This window comes from Podarcis erhardii, assembly GCF_964252035.2.
Source record: "Podarcis erhardii genome assembly, chromosome: 6".
NCBI classification, from domain to species: domain Eukaryota; kingdom Metazoa; phylum Chordata; class Lepidosauria; order Squamata; family Lacertidae; genus Podarcis; species Podarcis erhardii.
The window spans coordinates 19,256,263-19,278,840 of record NC_138510.1 but is presented as its reverse complement, the minus strand read 5'-3'; the positions used below and the strand labels follow the sequence as shown (position 1 = coordinate 19,278,840).

At 44.4% G+C, this 22,578-nt stretch overlaps 1 protein-coding gene across 4 annotated transcripts in view; it reads right to left on the bottom strand.

Annotated features, from left to right (window-relative positions):
• RIPOR3 (RIPOR family member 3) overlaps positions 1-22,578 on the bottom strand; it is a 99,390-nt gene that overhangs the window by 28,296 nt on the left and 48,516 nt on the right. For all 4 annotated transcript variants that reach the window (XM_081867591.1, XM_081867592.1, XM_081867593.1 and 1 more), the window contains exons 3-11: positions 19,852-19,998; positions 16,078-16,156; positions 14,833-14,856; positions 12,508-12,561; positions 10,391-10,540; positions 9,311-9,374; positions 8,160-8,203; positions 7,021-7,146; positions 1,686-1,831 (exon numbers count right to left, since the gene is read on the bottom strand). In XM_081867591.1, the coding sequence (XP_081723717.1) occupies positions 1,686-1,831; positions 7,021-7,146; positions 8,160-8,203; positions 9,311-9,374; positions 10,391-10,540; positions 12,508-12,561; positions 14,833-14,856; positions 16,078-16,156; positions 19,852-19,998 (834 nt within the window). The remainder of the gene's footprint in view (positions 1-1,685; positions 1,832-7,020; positions 7,147-8,159; positions 8,204-9,310; positions 9,375-10,390; positions 10,541-12,507; positions 12,562-14,832; positions 14,857-16,077; positions 16,157-19,851; positions 19,999-22,578) is intronic.

Below are 22,578 nucleotides of genomic sequence, written 5' to 3'. Positions count from 1 at the left end.
AACAACAATCTGGAGCACACATCAACTTCAGTTGACTGTACAGCAGCCACTCCCTGATGGATTAAAATGGATGTCGAGAATGTAAATATTCTGTGTCACTTTTGTGTAAGGTGCTTGGAATTTTTTGCTGACTCTCGATGACAGTGCAGGAGACTCCAGCATCTTGGAAAAACCTCTGCATAATAAGGTCTGCATAATAAGGTGCTAAGTAATGCAAAGAGGAAAAACAACAACCTTCAAAATGGACAATCATTACATTATTGGAAATGGTATCAGAATCTATCTGGGAGAAAGTGTAGTCCATAAGTCAACAACTTACACAAGTTCACTTATGTAAGTAACGAAACTGATGTGAAAGGTGGAAAATTCTACCCTATTGGTCCAGTTCCTGTCCTGGAAAATTTTCTCTTTCTCCTAGCCTTGCTGCCTAACTCTTTTGCATGTGCTGCTTCAGAGCTCTGGATATGCAACTTTGAGCTTCCAAAATGCTAAGCAAGCTAGGAAACCTAGATATCCTGTGAAATCCAGAAATTCTGTTTCCCAATAATATGGACTGTTGGGCTTCAGGAGCCCAAATCTTCAACCAGGATAGGTATAAACCAACTACAACTGATTGCATTGTCAACGCAAACATAATGATATTCTTATACAATTCTTAATCCGTATTATTTATTTAAAGCACTATATCCCCATATTGCATTGCTTTAAGTTGCTTTATCTTCTTCCGATTTCATAATAGCACTATCTTCTATGCAAAGATAATCATACTATGCCTTAAATGACGGGTTTGTTTCTTTAAGTTACAATCCTGAGTCTGTAGTCTATTTTATGCATTACTGGTTATGTATTACCATCTCCCCGGCTTGCCAGCGGACAAATTTCAACCCTGACTGTGGCTGGGTAATCACAAAAGTAACTGATCAAACTTCAGCGGGTGCCAGCTTCGGAAAGCCAGGATAATAAACCAATGCCAAGCTGCTTTAGCCCAAAGAGAAAATTATACTTTATCAGAGGCTTTGAAAGCCATTCAAACTTGCAGAGCTGCAGGACAATCTGCATCCAGTGCCCTGCCACGCGTGGCCATGGTGGAAGATGGAGGAAGCAGGCAGGTTGATGTGCCAGCATGATAATGGCCCATAGAGTAAGACCAGGTTGGGTCTGATGCTGTCATATGGTGGCAGCAGGCCTGGTTTGCGATCCACTGGCTACCAGGCCAGCTTAGCCCCATCCTTCCCTAGAAAGCCTCATTTGGGGGCTTTCTACTGGCCAGCAGTGCCATTCTCACTGGTGGCACTTCCTCTCATTCACACATGCAGTGGATAGAAGAGGGAGCTCAAGGGCATCTTCCCCCACCCCCAGTCCACCAGCATGCAGCCTTGCACAAACAGAGCTTGAGTTGCTCTGCCCCTGGTTTGAGTTGTGCTTGTGGTGAAGAAATGAGTGAAGGGTCTGTGTGCATAGAAAGGACATAAAGCTCATACATGCCTCAGATGAATGTGGTCATCTGAACACAGTCACGTTCTCTCTCTTACAAAGACGTAGAAACCACCAGATTCACTATACAGCTTGTCCTTCATAGTGAAATGGTGGCCACGTTACCCAGGACCACATAAAACTGCTTTCCATGCAACCAGTTGGCGCAGCACACGTTGTGATCTTAGCAAGCGAAATCAGCACACACTTACTTCCAGAGGACCTCCAGTTGCAGTTTGATGGTGCCCAGTTCAGTTATATCCACAATGATGGCTTGAGGCCGGGTTGTGAAGAAGTCGATGCCGTCGCATGTCACCATGCCAACCAACAGGGTGCTAAGTCCCCGCAGTTCTGTGACCTGGACAACAAAAACAACAAAGGATACAGTGCTATCACTCAAGGGTAGCTATGTGCATACCAACCTCTGGGTGTGGAAACAGGTACATGAACATGCTGTCTACAGCACAGTAGCAAAGTCTTCTACCCAAGACACTTCAATTCTCATGCATCTCCCAGAGCACATGTGCACTGATCCTATCATAAATGGATAAATGTGTGGCATAACAGCCCAAAATAAAAGCATCTCAACTTTCAGCAGAACAGAATGGTTGGATTCCAGGCAAACCATACCTGTTCACTACATACCAGAAGGCTGTACCCACAGTGGCCTCGTTGGCACATAATGGTAAGCCATAGTGTGAACCAGTGATGGCTCTCCAGAAGAAGTTGGACTACAACTCCCATCAGCCCCAGCCTTCATGGCCAATGGTCATGGATTATGAGAGTTGTGGTCCGGCGACCTTTGGCGGGGAAGGTCCATAGCTCAGTGGCATAGCATGCAGGTTCAATCCCAGCATCTCCAGGTAGAATTGGGAGAGAACTCAACTGGCAATCCTGGAGAGCCGCCATCAGTCAATGTAGACAACACTGAGCTAAATCAATGAATCGATGGATAAGGCAGCTTCTTATGTTTCTAAGGCCATGAGTTCTCCATCTCTAGTCTGAACAAACTATGGTTTACTGTGAACTTGAGCACAATTCAAGTAGCACCTGCCCCACTCCTGCCTGTGTTCAACCAGAAGGAGACACCAAACAGAGAACCAGCTCAGCAGTAGGCATGAATCAGCACTCATGGTTTGTTTCTCCCCAGACAAACATGAGACGAAGTCAATACCAAGCCAGCCCTTGGGTTTCATTTCCATCCGGCAAAGCAAATCAAGACACATCCAAATTCATCCTTGTGCACCAACACGCCTCCCATTCACAGCAATCATAGCTTGCCATTAAGTGTGAACAGGCCAGTGAGAAAAACAGATTCAGAACAGTTGGAGATTACACAGGATGTATCTGTGCTACAGATTTCAAGCAAGCCACTTCCTCTCCCCAGGAGCCCCAAGGAACTGTAGTCCCATTAAGGGTGTAAGGGACTTCTAATGGATCTTATCCCTTTCATCAAGGTAGAATATTCAATTTCAGAATCTGAATATCCAGGAGAGATAAGGTAAACTGATACAGAAGTTTGTAGTGCAAACTGTTCACGGCTGTATCCCCATACAGACCGCTGCCCTGGTACAAGGCATACACAACAAACAGTGCTGTGTTTTTATTACAAGCTTTCAACACTCAGAGAGACTTCTCAGGTACTTGGATGCTGCAATGAGTTCTTCATGTGCTTGGAATATGCTGTTCTCCTTCCTTTTAACATGAGCACCCAGTGCTGCATTGTGCAAGCAGGAGAACTGCCAGGTATCTCTGGGTGAGACATCAAGACACCCTTCGTAGAAGCGCCAAGATCAAGGGTTACGGGATATAATTATGAGTTTGCGCTGTTCCAGACAGACCAAAACATCATAAGAACTTCCTGCTTAGATTATGGCAAAGCCACCTTTATCTCTACTGGATGAGACCCGATGGAGGGGGTGGGGAAAGAAGGGCAGCATTGGAAAAGAAAGGATAAGAGACCCCTATTCTTGCAGAAAAACAATAGGATGGGGTAGAAGAAGCACGCTCACACAGAATTGGAATGTTGCACACTTGCTTTCCTCATGCTGCCAAAATACCAGCCCAGGGCCTGAGGGAAGACAGGTCAGGGTAATTGCAATAGCCCAGGCCACAGAGCAAGGCAGACAGGGTAGTTGCATTAGCAGTAGGCATAGCAATAAAACCACAATCACAGAACTTTGAATCATAGAACAATGCAAAGAAGCATTTCAGTCAGGTGCTTGAGGTTACTTTGTGCTTGCCCCTCACTGGGTCAACAAGATGACAGCAGAAGTGCAACCTAACCAACCTCAATAGTTCTCTCTCTCATTCTACACGGCTTAGGTCCAAGCTATCTGAAAGACTGTATTCCCTCCAGTTGAGTTTCAATTCTGATCAGCCCCAGCCTGCATGGCCAATGGTCAGGGATGATGAAAACTGTACTTCAGCAACAAATGGAGGGCACCATATTGGCTGCTCTTCATATAATTCTAGAATTGTAAAGCTGGAAGGGACCACGAAGGGTTATCTGGTCCAACCCATTGCAATGCAAGAATCTCAACTAAAGCATCCATGACAGGTGGCCATCCAACCTCTGCTTGGAAACTTCCAATGAAGGAGAGTCCACCACCTTCCCAGGGTGTCCGTTCCACTGATAGAAGCTAACACCTGACTGGATGGTTTTTTTAGAGAACTGATGAGAAAGCCCATATGAACAGGGCCTTGCAGAGCCAGACAGAGGCCCAGGCCAGGTAGATAATGTGCCCCCACCTTATTTTACCCTGGGGATAACTGAAGTCTTATAAATAAGTACAGTGGTACCTTGGGTTACATACGCTTCAGGTTACACACTCCGCTAACCCAGAAATAGTGCTTCAGGTTAAGAACTTTGCTTCAGGATAAGAACAGAAACTGGGCTCCGGTGGCACGGCGGCAGCGGGAGGCCCCATTAGCTAAAGTGGTGCTTCAGGTTAAGAACAGTTTCAGGTTAAGAACGGACCTCCGGAATGAATTAAGTACTTAACCCTAGGTACCACTGTATATAAATAATAAGTATATAAATCTATTTTTAAGTAGACAAATTTGACTATTAATTATAATTAAATTATAATCATAATTAAAACTTCTCTGTCTTCTTAGGTAAAGGGACCCATGACCATTAGGTCCAGTCGTGGCCGACTCTGGGGTTGCGGTGCTCATCTCGCCAGTGTGGTATAGTGGTTAAGAGCGGTAGACTTGTAATCTGGTGAACCGGGTTCGTGTCTCCGCTCCTCCACATGCAGCTGCTGGGTGATCTTGGGCCAGTCACACTTCTTTGAAGTCTCTCAGCCCCACTCACCTCACAGAGTGATTGTTGTGGGGGAGGAAGGGAAAGGAGAATGCTAGCTGCTTTGAGACTCCTTCGGGTAGTGATAAAGCAGGATATCAAATCCAAACTCCGAACTCTTTATTGGCCGAGGGAGCCGGCATACAGCTTCCTGGTCATGTGGCCAGCATGAGTAAGCCGCTTCTGGCAAACCAGGGTAGCGCACGGAAATGCCGTTTACCTTCCCGCCAGAGTGGTACCTATTTATCTACTTGCACTTTGATGTGCTTTCAAACTGCTAGGTTGGCAGGAGCAGGGACCGAGCAACGGGGGCTCACCCCGTCGCGGGGTTCAAACCTTCTGATCGGCAAGTCCTAGGCTCTGTGGTTTAACCCACAGCACCACCCACGTCCATTCTCCGTCTTCTTATTCCACTCTTAAAAAAGATGTATGCTTGTGAGAAAGCCACTATTGCTCATAAGCCACTATTTCTTTAAAAAACATGGTTTCCACCAAATTTTATCCTCATTGAGCTATATGCAAGTAATATTCCTGGCTTAGTCAACAAAATTTTAAACAAATGGCCACATCTTCATCAATTTTTCATCATTTTCCCCACCCAAAAATAGCGATAAGAAAGCCAGCACACTTATCTTTAAGGTACGTGTGGTTTTAATTTTTGGCAAACAAGATTTCAAACAAAAACTCACCAACTTTTAACAGCATGGAAAACATGGTCCACCATCACGTTTGCAGCACGCTGGCTGCTGGAGCCTTGGTCGCCTTCACCCACCCGGTACCTCTGCAGAGCCGATAGCAGGACCCACCCTGGACGTCATGGATGCTTTTCTTTTGTGCTGCCAGCCATGGCCCCCTTTGCGCCTCCGCATTCACCCCAGTGCATCCCCTGTGATTGTGAATATGCTGACCAAGGCCCCCTTTGGAATCGGAGGCCCGGGCCAAGTGGCCCATATGCCCCCCCCCCCCCCCGTCAGGGCCTGTATATGAATACACCCCAACATGGTTAAAATGTTATGGGCTAAAGAAAGCAAGAAAATCTTAAAACGTGTGGGACTGAGCTCTGCCAATGACACAAAAGCCAAGTCTATCGCTTCTTCATTGAATCTGGAGATGACTCATCTTCACTGGCAAAGTGCAAGACTCGCATGTTTTCTCACAGTGTTTGCACAGTGCATCTCAATTAACCACTCAACACGGAGTGAGCAGGGGAGGCAGCAAATAAAGGAACATTTTAAACACATTCCAAAAGCTCTGCTGGAGAGGGATCAGGAATTCCTCCCAATGAGACTCTACCCATCTCCAGCACTCTCGCTGCCAGCAAATAAGGAGTGTTGCAACAGTTCTTTCAGAGAGTTTGAAAGCTCCAAGTGGACTGTCATTTCAGAGAACAGCGCATTTCAGAAAGAGTCAAATTCAGAGCTTTGACGTGTGGAAAGCTGGTTTCAAAAAACGCAGTGGCGTAGCGTGGGGGTGCAGGGGGGGCCGGCCGCACCGGGCGCAACATCTGGGGTTAGGACAAATCCATGGGTTAGGGGGCGCAAATCCACGGGTTAGGGGGCGCAAATCCATGGGTTAGGGGGCGCAAATTACTTGCCTTGCCCCGGGTGCTGACAACCCACGCTACGCCACTGAAACAACGTGACTAAGGTGAGTCCCTCACTCAGTTTGATTGGCTCCCAGTAACTCATCACAAAAGAGAGGTTCACTGCATGTTGGATAACTTGCAGGTGTGTTGACAGGTGGCAGCTGTGTGAACCTGCATGCAAGCTTGTCAGAAGTACAGTTCTGGGCAGATGACTGGACTGCTTCCTGCCACTAGTTCCTACTCACTAATTCAAACTCGACTGACAAGAAGATCTGCCAGTTTACTCTGATGCCATACACCCCTCAAAGTGCCATGTCATTGTGTCATTGATGGATCCAGTGCTGGAGTCCCTCAGTCCTAGTTCAAATATTCATGTTCATTGCATCCCAGTCTTAAATACAGGCTCTCCAGTCCGTTCTTTGATCACTAAGCACCAGAATTTCAAGATTCGCATGTATCATACCAAAGTTAACCATGTTGCCTCACAGAAGAAATCAAATGTTGAGGAAAGGCAAGGAAGTGAAGCTATGGCTGGTTCAAAGAAGCTAACATTTGGGTCTTCAGCAAACAGTTATGAAATTTGTTTCAGGAGCTTTAGGGAGAAATGTGAAGCAGGCAACTGCCTTTGCTAGCAAGAGTCAACACGTGCCATTACCTTGATTTCAAACTTCTCATGGAGGTTGGGTATGAAAACTTTTTCCTCTTCATCCCAAGTTTGACTGTCGTCGGTCAGAATCCGGCCTTTCAGTTTCCACTTTTGCCGCCCCAGTCGTACAAACACCTAAAAAAGAAAACCCAAGGTTTTGGAGGAGCATGTATTTTGTCTTAATTTGTGGGATCTCAAAAGATTGATAAGAAGAGCCTGCTGGATCAGGCCAAAGGCTGAGGGTCACTTAGTCCAACCCCTGGACTAATGCAGGAATCTTTTGCCCAACGTGTGGCTCAAACCCCCAACCCTGAGATTAAGAGCCTCGTGCTCTACCGACTGAGCTATCCAAGTCACATAAATGCATGCATACCTTTAAACATATAATCCAAGTTTCATCAAACCATCATGAATTAGGTAAGTACACAGTAGGCAATTCCTAGCCTTGTGAAGTGCTGAACAAGAAACCATTATAACTATTAAAATATGCAAATATACTATGACTTATTTGCATATTATATGAGTTGGTATGCTTCCTCTTTATTCCATCCTACCAGAGGCAACAACCAAATTCAGTATTTTGGAGGCTCAATCCATCTCCACAGCATCCTAGATTTCTTTTTATACGGACATAGGAAGCTACTCTGTACCAACTCAGATGAGGGGTCATCTAGATCAGTCTTCCATGCACCATAAATAGGAGGGCCTGTGGCCCTCCAGATGTTACTCAACTCCCAGCTCCCATCATCCTCCATCTGCACAGCTAATGGTCAGGGAGTCCAGCAAGACCTGGAGAGTTGAAATATCCCATTGCTTATCTTCACCAATGGACCAAATCTCTCCAGGATGTCACACTGGAGTTGACAGCCTTACATGGGGATGCTAAGGATGGAACATGGGGCTGTTTGCGAACAAAGCATGTGCCTTACTATGTAAGTAAGGGCTGTAGCAGAAGGTCCCAAGTTCAATCCCTGGTACCTCTAGGTAGGACTGGGAGAGATGCTTGCCTGAATCCCAGGAAGACCAGTGCCAATCAGTGTAGACAATACTGAATTCGATGGACCAATGGTCTGGCTTCCTGCCACTGAGCTGAAGCCCTTCTGCCACCTTCAAGCAACTTCTTGCAATCGGACTGCTAAATACTATACCTCATACTGGTCCCCTGGGCAGAGACGTGCATATCCCACTAACCCTGGAAAGAAGCACAGAAGGAATTTCATCAACTCAGAGAACAGAAGCCGTTAACATAAATTGTTAGAGATCTCAAAACAGTTCTGGTTACCGTCCCTTCAAGTAAATGCCACAAGGAAGATTTATGGGTGAGCAAATCTCTTGGGATGGGGAGGTGGTGGCAAGGTTTGTTTTTAAATAAACCATATCCAGCAGATAATTGCTACAGATGTAAATAACTCCAGAGCACAGACCAGACCAGCAGCTTGCTTATATGGGACAACCTCTTGAGAGAACAAATGAGGGTCGGAAAACAGCACTACAGAGAGAGCTGCATATATGTTCAAATGACATTTTATTTTAAATGAAAAGCAGCCACTGCAAGCTGCAATGAAGACAAGAAGAAGAGTCTTTGGGGAGTATGTTCTTAACCCTTCTCCTGCCATCCCTTTTCCTTTGCCAAAATCTAAAAGAACTGGCTCCTTTTCATTTTTTAAAAAAGTCAGCAAGAAGTTACATGCATCTCTCTGTAGCATGTAGTCTTCAGCTACTCACTTTCAATTGGCCCTTTACACAAAAGAAGGATAAGGATACAAGGGTGCTTTGAACACTCTAAAGCACTGGTAACCAGCTGACCATCAGCACTTGCAAAGCCACCCATTTCAAACCACGTGAGCAAAGAAATATGCTTCACCTGACATCATGGTGCCCTCAAGTGATTGGCAGGTGGGCAGTGCAAATCATGGAAGTTGGAAGACCAAAGCATTCAGCCTACCAGCCAGAAACTGTTTCACATCTCTGCTCTAAACCACTATATATGATTATTACATGGTGGCAATTTACTATTAGAACCACCAAAAGTGGGTTGGCTTCTTGATTCTGAAGATGTCTGATGCTATTCAATTACTGGCAGAAGACTCAATGGAAGTTTCATAAGAACCTGCCTCATCCCAAACTCCTTGCCAACATCTATAGTGAAAAACTAATGGCTGGTTTGAGAACCACACCGGTTTATTCTCAAGGGGGCAGTAGTGGAAAAGAGAAGCGATGCAACAATTCTGTTCTTGAATCCAGGATTTGTTCTTCATGCCCAGTGATGCCAAACCCCTAAGTAAAAACTTCGGTTTACCTTTCATCTTCAGATGAAACTCTCCCAAATGCACTTCGAGGGTACCCTCTATCAGACACATATCCTGAAAGAAAGAAAATGGCACTGAGCACAAGTTAGCATTTCAGAGTGATGGTCAAATATTTGCGCTAGGCACCAATTAGCACAAGTGCAACAGGATCTCCCCCATTCTCTCCCCTCCCGTAACCCACTGTCCCCCAGTCTTCTCCGGGTGGTTAGAAGAATTGTTGCACTGATGGAATGATCTCCTGAATGCTACGATAAATGTAACCCAAAATGACCAACATGAATTGGTTTCTTTTTGCCTGTTAAGTTACTTGTTGGACTCATCCCAGCATAGACATGGATGGAAAAGGCAAGAGCTGGCAGATTTACAACCTACAAAGAAAATCTTTCCTGGAAGTAGTTAAGCAAGTTCATTACCATTTCACATACCACAATGCAAGCCATGCAAAAAGGAATTGTAAAAAATAAATAAAATTCCTGGACATTTAAACTGGGGGGGAATCTTCTTCAGGTAAGCTTGCAACTCCTTTATTATGGTTCCCCAGAAATGCCTCCTGTGTTTTTCATCTGCTTACAACAGACAGAATTTGGAAGAGTCCTAAATTCAGCTAAGAGGAGATTCACACCACAGATTCAAATCTGTTTAATTTGTTTAAACGGTAATTATGTCTCCCCCAGAGGACCCTGCGAGCTGCAATTCCGCAGAGAGGGAGACTAGGGATCTCTGACACAAATCTTAGCCCGTTTACCAAAATGCAGCTCCCATGATTCTGTGGGGAAGCCATGAAAATTAGACTGGTAGAAAAGAAACATACATTAGTACACCTTTATATTGTCCTTGGCAAAATTAATACTGATCACGTTGCAAACTCGCCAGCATCAAGCCGATAAGAGTGATGTAATCACACATTTCAGAGCATCCTCATTAGGCGGCGCAGAATATAAATGTAATAAGTGCTCTCCAGACAGATTTTACAAGGGTGACATTCAAGAACAGTCAATGTCAACGTTAAAATAAAACACACAAAAAACCTGTGGATTACGAAGAACTGATAGATACAAAAGTAATTGTACCTCTGTGCATTCTTGAAGGTTTTTATAAAGTTCCACCAGGCTCTCTCTTGATGCTTTTGTGGTCGGGGACAAGGAAAAGGCATGTTTCATATTTGAAGCACCATCTCGCAGCCTGCACTGGATGCTGTAAGCTTCATATAATTCATCTACCTTTTTAAAAAAGAGGGGGAAGAAAGGTAAAAAGATTGCAATTCATTCCAACAACAACAACAAATCCCATTGATTTCAATAATGCTTGACACCTTACAGTTATGCTGCTGAATGCAAAAAGTCCAAGTCTCTGGTCTACCCAGATAAAGCTGTGAATGTCGCCTGCTTGAAACCTTACAGAACCACTGCCAGCCAGCACAGCTTCTTACGTTCCCAGAGCTCATATATGGAAACATTGCAAGTAAAAACATTCTTATAAACATTCTTATAAAACCAATTGTTTTATAGGAATGGAGTTTTTCTTTAAAAGTTTACAATCCAAGGTACTCTCTGAATTGCAGCGTTCAGCATGCGCTCTCTTCGACAAAAACCAATGGGAGCTAAAAGTATTGTCTTTGATTTGATCATACTCAGTGAAATCAAGTAGGAAAAGTCAAGATCGGGTCTTGTTGAATACTTGAGGCTGATGGGTGTCCAATAACAATTGCAGGGGGTGCACAGGTTGATCCACTCCAGTGCTTCCCAAACTTGAGTTTCCAGCTGTTTTAGGACCACAACTCCCATCATCCCTAGCTAGCAGGACCAGTGGTCAGGGATGATGGGAACTGTAGTCCAAAAACAGCTGGAGACCCAAGTTTGGGAAACACTGGTCTACTCCATCAGTGTTACTAAGGTTTCAGGCAGAGACCCTACCCAAGGTCTTTAAAGCTGGAGATGGTGCGGATTGAACCTGAGGCATGATGAATGTTTTGCAACTGAGCTGGGACACTTCTGCAATCTAACTACCCACTTTCTTGTGGCAGAAGAAATCTGCAAAGGCCTCGGCTCATGCTATTCATTGGGACAACACCAAAGTCCAAGGTTCAGTCCATCTTGCCAGGCACAGAGCAGCCTTCACCAAACTCCAGTGTTTTGGGCTACAACTCCCATCAACTCTAGAAAGCACACCAAGCTGGACAGACAGGGGCCATAATCCAGAGACACCTGGAGAACACCTGGTTGGTTGGCAAGGCAGATGTGGAAGACAGGACAATGTGGGAACCGGCCTTTGATCCAACAAAAATCCTGGGAGGTTGGTTGACTGAGGAGAGGGCAATTTGCCTAAATAAACCTGGCCTACTGTCCACATTCAAATCCAACTCAGGCACCCACAAACAAAGCCTGTTTTCAGAGCTGTGGCAATAAGGAGGGATTAATCTAACATGTAACAGGATGCTATACCAGCTGTAAAATTTGAGTGCATATGGCAGTAATGAAAATGCTTATGCCAAAGAGGAACAACTATACCACTGTAATATGCAACCTTAAAGCACAGTTTGCTCTAATTTTAAGGCCAATAAAATCCATAAACCCTTAATGAAGGCATACTCCTCACTCAAGCCAACAAAAGCACCAATGGGTAATTCTGCACAAAATATTTAAAAATCCTTTATTTGGCTTTCTAAAGAAGTCAGACAAAGGGGGGCTGCTGAGCACCATTTAAACCTACCGGGTTCTGTCTCTGAGAGTTAAGGGTCTTGAATTAGACTAGTCCTCATGAACTAGTCACGAATCCAGCAAAATAGAGAGAGGAATATATATATTTCTGTAGTTTGGGAATCGCCTGGCACAAGAGTGATGGGCCGCCTTCTTTTAGCTGTCATGCAGCTAATAATGGCTCCTTCCTTCCCTTCTCTCCGACCTCAAGCAGTTTTGCTTTCTTCCAAATATGCTAGCAGGGCATACAAACTGGTTCTACAGGCTAAACCTGGGCTGCGCTCAGTAATCACTCTGCATGGAGGCACCGCAAAAGAAAAAAGAAAAGAAAAGAAGGTCTCCTCCTTTTGCAAAGAGAGCTATTGTGGCTTTAGAAAGCACCTAATGTGATTTGCCTTCAAACAGACTATGGCAAAAAGTATTTTTTTTCCTGCCCTACATTTGTTTATATCATGGCAATAACCTTGCAGACAGAGAATATAAGCCCTTACCTTGCTTATATGAAATTCCAGTTTCCTGACATACCTTTCGACAGAGCGGATTTGCTTTTAAGGGAGGGACAAAAAGACATGCAAGAGGTTATTTATACATCACCAAACACTGCACTGCTGGGAAAGAATTTAACTCGTTACCATGATACATTGCCTAAACATGTGGTGTTGTTTTAAGAAGACTACGATGAACCAGTATTGGCATACCAATGAGGGCTAACTGCATCCACATTTTTGGTCACTACCACTGTCATCTGTCCCAAGCGAGCTTTATTTTTTGTTTTTTAAAAAATCTTTGTCACCTTTCCACCACATAGCCGATTGACTCAGCTTGACAACTAAAGCAACACCACTTAAAAACTGAAGTGCCAAAGAGAGATAGAAAAAGCTGCAGGTTCTTTCATTATTTGTAATTTATATGCCACCTTTGGTGGCAAAAAGGCAGTGGCGGCTGGTGCCCATTGGGATTGGTAGGGAGGGAGACCAACAGGAAGAGGAGCCAGAATTCAAGACAGGGAAATCCTACCAATGCTGGTTTTGTTAGCAACACCCTCCGTCCCAAGTTCTACAGGGGCAACACTGAGACTAAAGAGGAGAAAGAAGCTGAAGGCAAATGTTCCCCCTTGGACTGGTTGTAGGGTAGGGCCCCATTCACTTCAATGGACTGGCCTCCACTGTGTAGAAGAAATGCAAGATTCTGAAATAATCAGAATTGTACAGTTGGAAGGGGACGCAGGTGGCGCTGTGGTCTAAACCACAGAGCCTGGGGCTTGCCAATCAGAAGGTTGGCGGTTCGAATCCCCGCGACGGGGTGAGCTCCCGTTGCTCGGTCCCTGCTCCTGTCAACCTAGCAGTTTGAAAGCACGTCAAAGTGCAAGTAGATAAATAGGTACCGCTCCAGCGGGAAGGTAAACGGCATTTCCATGCACTGCTCTGGTTCGCCAGAAGCGGCTTAGTCATGCTGGCCACATGAACCAGAAGCTGTACACTGGCTCCCTCGGCCAATAAAGCGAGATGAGCGCCGCAACCCCAGAGGCGGCCACGACTGGACCTAATGGTCAGGGGTCCCTTTACCTTTACAGTTGGAAGGGACCATGAGGGTCATCTAGTCCAACCCCCTGCAATGCAGGAATATGCAGCTGTCCCACTTGGGGATCAAGCCTGCAAACTTGGCATTATCAGCACCACACTCTAAGCAACTGAGCTATAAACAAAGTGAATCAGTATTTGAAACTCCCATTGTTCTAGGAACATTTTGCGACAGGGAATTTCATTAGTGCAAGCCATTTCTGAGCTCTGGGCACAGTACTGCGCCTAAGATTTCTGATTAAAAGTGTAGAGTGGAAGGAAAGGAGGACCTTTTTCTGCCTCCTACTCTCTGAAGACTGGAGAAGAGACCCTCTTAAGAATATTAGGGGTGGGTGGGCAGGGGAAGGACTAGAACATGTGAAAAATGAACACAAGGTTTTAGCTGCGGTTCATTCATTTTCAGCTTTGTATTCTTTTATTTAAAAAAGCACCTAGACATTTCGTTGTTGCGCCCATAACCTAGGTTTAAGGTGCCATTTAGCTCCTCGCTTTCATATCTCAGTTTCTAACACTGAGTAGCATTGGCAATTACTAAAAGATGAAGCATAACAGTTTAGCAAAGCAACTAAATTTTTTAATAACAGAATTCGGGGGGGGGGGGAATACTTTGGGAAAGATGGATTTTTAAAGCCTGCTAAAAAATCCATAGCGTATAGACATACTCTCCCACAGTTTGACTTTACCCTCAACGGCACATTCTTCCATTGCTCTCCAGACAGACGGATGTCAACAATCATCTAGGCACGCACATTGCACCCTTCAGCGAAGAGAGAGCTCCACTGTCTGAGAGCCACCACAAAGAAGGCCCTGTCAGATCAGAATTACTGACCCCTGCATGCAGATAGGTTCCAGAAGTTGGTACTTTAGATGCAGGCTTGTGGGAGCTCCTTTGTGTTCTTGCTCACACTCCAAGGAGCACCAATCAAAATCCCACACTCCCCAACACCCAGCCTTCATGCCACTAGAGTTCTCCAATGTTCATAAGCATTCAAGCAAATATTTGGGGGTAGTCAGGGAGAGTAAGATCCGTCAGTGGTTTTAAATATGGCTCTTTGACCTTGTGTTGCTTTCAGTGCACACATGCTCAGTCACCTTAAGCCAATTTCCATAATCATTAATAATATTTTTATGCTACTAAATATGCAAAAACCCACAAGTAGCCTACATAAAACACAATAAGCTTGATTTTTAAAAAACAAACAAAAGTAAAACAGAATACATCAATACATTTCTTACCTTATCCAAATCATAGTAGAAAGCCTGAAAGAGAAATGTGCTAAATTTTAGCATACAGATTACTACATCCACAATCATACAGTGCAGTGCTAGAAAAGAGTTATATTTGGGGGGGGGGGTTAGAAAAAAAAGATGCTGGTACTCACCATGAAGTTGTTACAGTAACTGCCACACTTTTAACATTTTGGGGAGGGTAGTTGTTGCTGGTACTGCAAACCTTTGAGTACCCCCAGAAAAAAGTTCTGGTTTTATTGTTTCAATATATTGTTTTTATGTAGAAGTCTGCTCCTCTTCCTTGTGTTCCAGAGTTCTCAGCATCTTAATTGCAAGAGGGTGTTTTTTTCGCTTTTATTAGCTGTGTGGTCCAGGTGGGCTTGAATGAAAGCTTTCACCGCCACAGCAGTGAGAAACCTCTGGCCTGTATCCCAAGAGCCACATGGTCTGGAAGATGTCCACAAAGAACCCATTTTTTGCAGCCTTTCTGAGCTCAGTTGGTCCTTTGAAGGGAGCGAGGAGAAGTTCTTCTGTCCAAAAGGCTGTACTGCCTTTTTTTTTTAAGGCAGGGTTGTTGCAGCTCTAAAAGCTATTTTTACTAGTAAAGGGACCCCTGACAGTTAAGTCCAGTCGCAACTGTAAAGCTCATCTTGCTTTACAGGCCGAGGGAGCCGGCGTTTGTCTGCTCCACAGACAGTTTTTCCGGGCCATGTGGCCAGCATGACCAAGCCGCTTCTGGCGCAACAGAACACTGACACCAGAGCAGCGCACAGAAACACAGTTTACCTTCCTACCAGAGTGGTACCTATTTATCTACTTGCACTTTGACATGCTTTCGAACTGCTAAGTTGACAGGAGCAGGGACCGAGCAACAGGAGCTCACCCTGTAGCAGGGATTCGAACCGCCAACCTTCTGATTGGAAGCCCAAGGCTCAGTGGATTAGACCACAGCGCCAGCAGGAGATAAAAGGGCTGGGCTCTGCAGAAATATATTTTATCCTTCCTATGATTTAGGACAAAATTGGAGTGGGGCAACAGAAGATCCTTTCTGTTTAGATGTCGGTTTGGCCCGGTCATGTATAAAGCATGAAGTTAAGGCTCAATGTTTGGAACAAGTGGTGCACACAGCTCTGTGCCACCACAGATGCCAAGACCGAGTCCTATAAAAATATGGCAGGCCACAGGTTCCCTACTCTTTGTTTACAGTGTCTACCAGCAAGTTATTGAAGTTAGAAAGAGAGAACAACTTACCAGCCTTGAGTTTCTTCTTGTATCTTTGTGGCATTCTGAGAGGTAATCCAGCTCAGCCTGATGCATTTCCAGATATTCACTACAGGAAGAGAAGAATCAGATGTGATTATTATAAAGGTAAAGGTAAAGGGACCCCTGACCATTAGGTCCAGTCGTGGCCACCTCTGGGGTTGCGGCGCTCATCTCACTTTATTGGCCGAGGGAGCCGGTGTACAGCTTCCGGGTCATGTGGCCAGCATGACTAAGCCGCTTCTGGCAAACCAGAGCAGCGCACAGAAATGCTGTTTACCTTCCCGCTGGAGTGGTACCTATTTATCTACTTGCATTTGACGTGCTTTCGTACTGCTAGGTTGGCAGGAGCATGGACCAAGCAACGGGAGCTCACCCCTTCGCGGGGATTCGAACCACCAACCTTCTGATTGGCAAGTCCTAGGCTCTGTGGTTTAACCCACAGCGCCGCCCACTATGCATAAATCAGAGGGGAATGTTTTAGGGAAGTGGGAGATATGCAGAAGAGTATTGGGCATGGGAAGGTTATATCTTCACACACCTGTATATACTTGCTCCCAAGAAAAGCAAAACATTAGGAACAGCTTAGAACAGATGTTTATAGAATGAATTAAACATGCAAAATAATAATAATAATAAACTAAGCTTTAAAAAAAAGATATTCAACCAGCTGTATTGCAACATTTTCAGCTTTTAATTAGAAATGCCGATAATCCTGGAATGAAGTGTTCTAATTTAATTGGCTAGCCTGAAGTAGGAACCCTTTCAAAGAAAAGGAGGAAAGTACCCAGCCTCTGCTTAATTACTCTCCTCATTCTCCAATTCCAGCACATCTTCAAAGGAGGTTGATTGGTGGTTACTTTAACAGGTATTAATCACCTGATATCATTATGACATCCAGGTGATTGACAGGTGGGTAGTCTGGCCCACCTGTAAAAGTAGGCCTGGGAAGGATGGGGGGAATCCAGATCCACTTCACCCACCACTGGAAATATCCAGTTCCCCAACCTTACTCTATGATAATCTACCTATCTTCTTTCTTTCTTTCTTTCTTTCTTTCTTTCTTTCTTTCTTTCATCTGTTGTTAACATGAAAGCCTCCTTATTACTTCATTCATTTGCCAAAGCAAGGAGGGTTCCCTGGCACTCAACAGATGCTGTCATTGCAATGCTGAATAAAGCCCTAGAACTTCACTCTCCCATTTTACCCTTCTTCTACTCCACTGCTAGTTTGGAGAGTCCATGGAAATCAAGGGAATGAAATGGAGAATGCCTGTTGCCACTGAACAATTACCCTTCAGGGTTCTGGCTTCTTAGCTCCTGCTGGGTTCAGTGGGACGACACCCCCCCCCCCAACACACAAAAAGTAGAAGCAATAGTTACAGACTCAAAACTCCATGTTAGCTCCCAGGGGGCAAAAACCTCCTAGGCTCACATTCCTCTAACTTTGTGAGTTAATTCAGACCAGACATGAATAACTCAATTTTCTCCTCTTGTATTTAAAAAAGGATGCAGTCAGTGCTTCTTTACAAGATGCAGAACCTAAACAGGTCAATGTGTTTATGTTAAGTAGCCTGTGCCTTTTCCAAGTTACTTTTGGGGGCATTTTCCCCTCCCTCTAACCATTGCAAAGACAGTCCCACCCATCCACCCGAGACACATTGTTCCTCCAGAACCCAGCCATTTGATCATCTGCCAGTTAACACAAGAACAGTGGTCTCCGAAGCTAGTTTAAATATTTCTGCACTCCAACCTCTAAAACACGGCAGCGCAGTAAACTTACTGGAGCGAAAGGTTAGCTTGCTCTTATTTCATAAATTCCCAAGCCAAGCAAAGATAACACAAAACAAGTAGCTACCTGCATCAAAGGAAATTTATTATCCAAGAAAGCCATTCAGGAGCTGAACAGCTAGCTATTTATTTATGATCGCTAGTGATTTTGGCATATATATATATATATATATATATATATATATATATATGGGGGGGTCAGCGTTTGTCAAATTAAAAGTATAAGGCATGGATCAGGGCAGCGCTATCTTTAATTATAACACAACAATCCTTTCCCTCAATGGATATTGGTGGCAAGAAGTTGGTAGAGCATGAGGCTTTTAATATCATGGGTGTGAGTTCAAGCCCCACGTTGGACAAAAGATTCCTGCATTGCAATGAGTTGGACCAGAAGACCATCATAGTCCTTTCCAACTCTAAAATTCTATGATTCTACCTTGTTGACTACTATCCGTTGGGCATTCTCCACATGGCTGAGTAATAATAATAATAATAATAATAATAATAATAATAAATGATAAATTTTTATTTATACCCCGCCCTTCCTGGCCAGAGCCAGCCAGGCTCAGGGCGGCTAACACCAATAAAATTACTTGAAAACATAATGTGGGGGGACAAACAAACAAACAAAAACCAGTTTATTAAAATACGGGTTAAAATACAATTTAAATGGCCATGTGGCATTTAAATGGCACATTTTCTTGGTTCCACTGAACTCCCCAAGGCTCTTTCTTCCCAGTAAGCAAGAACACCTCAAGGTGAGATGACTGCAAAAGGCTGTAAGTGGGACTGCTTTGAAGGGTGGTTTAGAAACTGCAGCTGGTGCAGAATCCTGACCGCTGACCAGAGCAAGACAGTCTGACCATATAGCAGCCATCTTGGGATGACTGCACTGGCTGCAAATTAGTTTCCAGGCCCAGTTTAAAATCTTGGATTTGATCTATAAAGTCCTCCACAGGACCACAATACCAACTCTACAAGTCTATGAATCTATTGTATGACCGTCTCTCCCCTCGTGGATCAAACTGGACCTTGCATTTGTCATCTGAGGCCTTTCTCCCTGAGAGAGGTATTGAGGACGAAAGCATGAGAACAGGCCTTCTCAGTGGTGCCTCCCCATTTCAGAATGCTCTCCCTAGGGAGACTAGGCTGGCACCATCACTATCTGTTTTTAGGTGTCATTTTTATTCACCCAGGCTTTTGGACCCTGTTTTGAAGGGTAAATTATGCTTGCGGCCTCTTCTGCTGATCACCCTTTTTGTTGGGTGGGCTGAGCTACATCTGCCCTTTTATAAATGTAACCAAGGAGTATTTTAGGCTGCTTTTTACTTGCTTTTAATGTTCCTGTAAGTCTCTTTGAGTTACATTTGTGGAAAATATGACTAATAAATACAACAACAAACAAACAAAAACCTCCTCAAACTTTGTCTCTCTTGCTGACTAGGCCAACTGCAAACAGTTACTCTTCAGACCCATGCATAATGTGATTAGCAGCTAGCATCCACCAGCCATGAACGCCCATTTAAGCAGACACGTTCCAGTTGTCAATATTGGTTGAGGAACCATATTCAGCTATTGCAAAAGTACCAAGAAAAGGCATCTCTCCCTGCAGGGCCCTGGAGCACAGAGTGAGTTATTTCCTTATGCTATACAACACTTTGCAGTTGATGAATAAATGCTAATACAGAGAAGACAGTGAATAAATCCAAGACCCTTTTAGAATGTGGCTTTGAGGGGGGGTGTTTATTGGGTTATTGCTTTTGGCTTGATTTTATATGTTGTGGTCTTGTTGTGAACTGCCCTGAGACCTCCAGGTATAGGGCGGTGCATAAGTTGAATAAATAATAATAATAATGATTAATAAATGCACTTAGCAGCAGCTGAGTAAATGCTAACACAGAGAAGACAGCATATTCCAACATTCTAGTGTGATAAAAGGAATGGGCTGGGATGGGGAGAGAAGAGAAAGCCTTACTCGAGTCCTTTCTTCAAAGCTTCAAAAACCTTCTTCACTTGTTGTGGCTTGGGATCCCAGATGACCATCCCTTTCTGCAGAGAGGGATAGGTCTTGGCAGACTTCACTGACATTTTAGACCTCGTAGAACCTTTGCTGAGAGACTTCCTGCAGAAAGGGCAATTAAGAGAGAAAGGAATATGATGAATTTAAACAAGAACACAAATAGCTTGGCTTCACTGCCCATGATGAGGATGTAAGAAAGACGAGCCTAATTCCAAAACCTAATCCTCTGCATGTTAACTCAAAAATTAAATACTACCCAGTCGAAGTGTGTTCTGGTTAGGAAGAGAACAGTGCTACCTTAACAAACACATCTTCCAAAACCAGTGCAGGGGGGAATCACATGCTGCCCATTGGTTGCTTTTTACACATACCCTCCTGATACTCATAGAATCATAGAATCATAGAGTTGGAAGAGACCACAAGGGCCATCGAGTCCAACCCCCTGCCAAGCAGGAAACACCATCAGAGCACTCCTGACATATGGTTGTCCTGTACCTCTGGAGCATTTAAACCAAGCTTCCTCAAACTCAGCCCTTCACATGTTTTTTGGCCTACAACTCCCATGATCCCTAGCTAGCAGGACCAGTGGTCAGGGATGCTGGGGATTGTAGTCTCAAAACATCCGGAGGGCTGAGTTTGAGAAAGCCTGATTTAAACCTTCCTATCCTTGCCAGTTCTCCCCCAGAATTTAATTTTTTTATTTATTTGATAGAATTTTACACCATCCCTCCACAAAGGTTTCCTAGCTGGTTACTATAAGATCTACTGAAAGACAAAACAGCAGTCAGAAACAAGCTAGCAAGCAGTATTAAACAAAAAACAACAACAAAAAAAGGCTGAGATGTTTTTATTTTATTTCATTTTTAAATAAATTGTTTCCCTGGAACAGAAGAGTTAACAGTATTAGTAGAGTAGCCATTTAAGCATTGCCAAAGAGAGAGAGAATGATTCATCTATAAAAAAGGACAAAGGATGTATCCAATATTAGCCCTACTTAGAGTAGACCCATTCAAATTCATGGGCATGGCTAACTTAAACCCAAGGGGTAGAGTTCAACGTCATGCTATGATGAATGTTCCATCTTCACAAACTTTACAGCTCACCAAATGGAACAATCGTCCAGCCTCTTTCTCTCCCTGCCAAACAGTATGCAGGTCTGGGGTTCACCAACCCATACCCCTAGCCAATTTGGGGGGGCATGGGAAAGAGGCGGGAGAGAAGCCCTGTTGAGTGAGCGAAAATCTCCATATTTATTTATATACAGGCATCAGAATGGCTTCTAAACAGTTTGCAAGTGTAAAACTAATTATAAGAGCATACACACATAACCAAAATACAGACATAATAAAAGCACCCATGATTAAAATGGGCACTGGAACAAACTCACTGAAACAGAGTAGCCACTGAAACTATTAAAACAGCTATTAGATCTGGAGATTCAAATCAGGAGAATGCTTGCCTAAACATGTTGCTGGACTTCCATTGCCCATTACCGCCAATCATTGGCTATGCTGGCTGGGCCTGGCAGGAGATGGAGTCCCATCAACATCTGAAGAGCCACAGGTAACACACACGCCCTCAATCCATGTATTAACCAGTGCCATTTGGTCTGTACCCTAACCAACGGCCACCTGGGAAGAATATACTAACCTGGGAAGAATATACTAACCATGTCTGCTCAGAAGGAAGTCCTAATGAATTCAGTGGACATGAATTCCCAAGTAGGTGGGGATAGGATCACAGCCTAAACTACTGCGGCGTTTCACTGCAATGTTAATGGATAATAGCATCTGTTTCACTTACACAATGCACAGTTTCTTGACAGTAAGCCCCACTGAAGTCACTGAGACTACGTTCAGTTAAACATAGTGGGCGACACCCTACTAAGTCCTACTCAGAGCAGACCCAGCGGCGGAGCATATGCCCATGCTGCCCAGGGCAGGGAGGCACACTCCCAAGGGGGTGTGGTGCAGAAGGTGCCCTCCCAGGTACGGGATAGCCGCTTGGGTACTTGGAGCGGCACGCGCGCCCTGCAGCTGGGGGCAGAGCAAGCCACCCATGGTGGACATTTGGCGCACCGCCCGCTCGTAACTCCCAAGCTCCCCCAAGCTGTCAAAATGAAGGGGGAAGAGGGGAATGCTGCCGGCAAAGTGGAGCAGCTCCCTCTCTTACCCCGACGGCTCAAGGTAGGCTTGGGAGTTGCGGGCAAGCAGTGCACCAAATGTCACCCCCCTCAGTGAGGGCACCCGGTGCAGTCCGCCCCCACCATCCCCCCTTCCTATGCAGACCCTGAGCATTAACAAACCTTAGTTAGTCATGTCCTCAGCTTCAATGGGGCGACTCTGAGTAGGACCAGCATTAACTACCACTCAGAAGAATTAGGTTGTACGCTATTTGTCTAGAGAGAAATTCAAAGAAAGAAAGAAAGAAAGAAAGAAAGAAAGAAAGAAAGAAAGAAAGAAAGAGTCCCTATCATTCTCTCTACTTAAACAGTGAGTCATCTTACCTCTCTGTAAGATAAAGAAAACTAAATCTTTAAACTTCTGCCCTCCTTGCTAAACCAACTTATTTTTTGTTCCTCCTTTGGAACATAGGACAGAACAAGTTGCATTAATTTAAAAGTCCCACATGGAACAAAAAAACTCAGTATCTTTTACAGCATAATACTATGTAGCTGTGTAA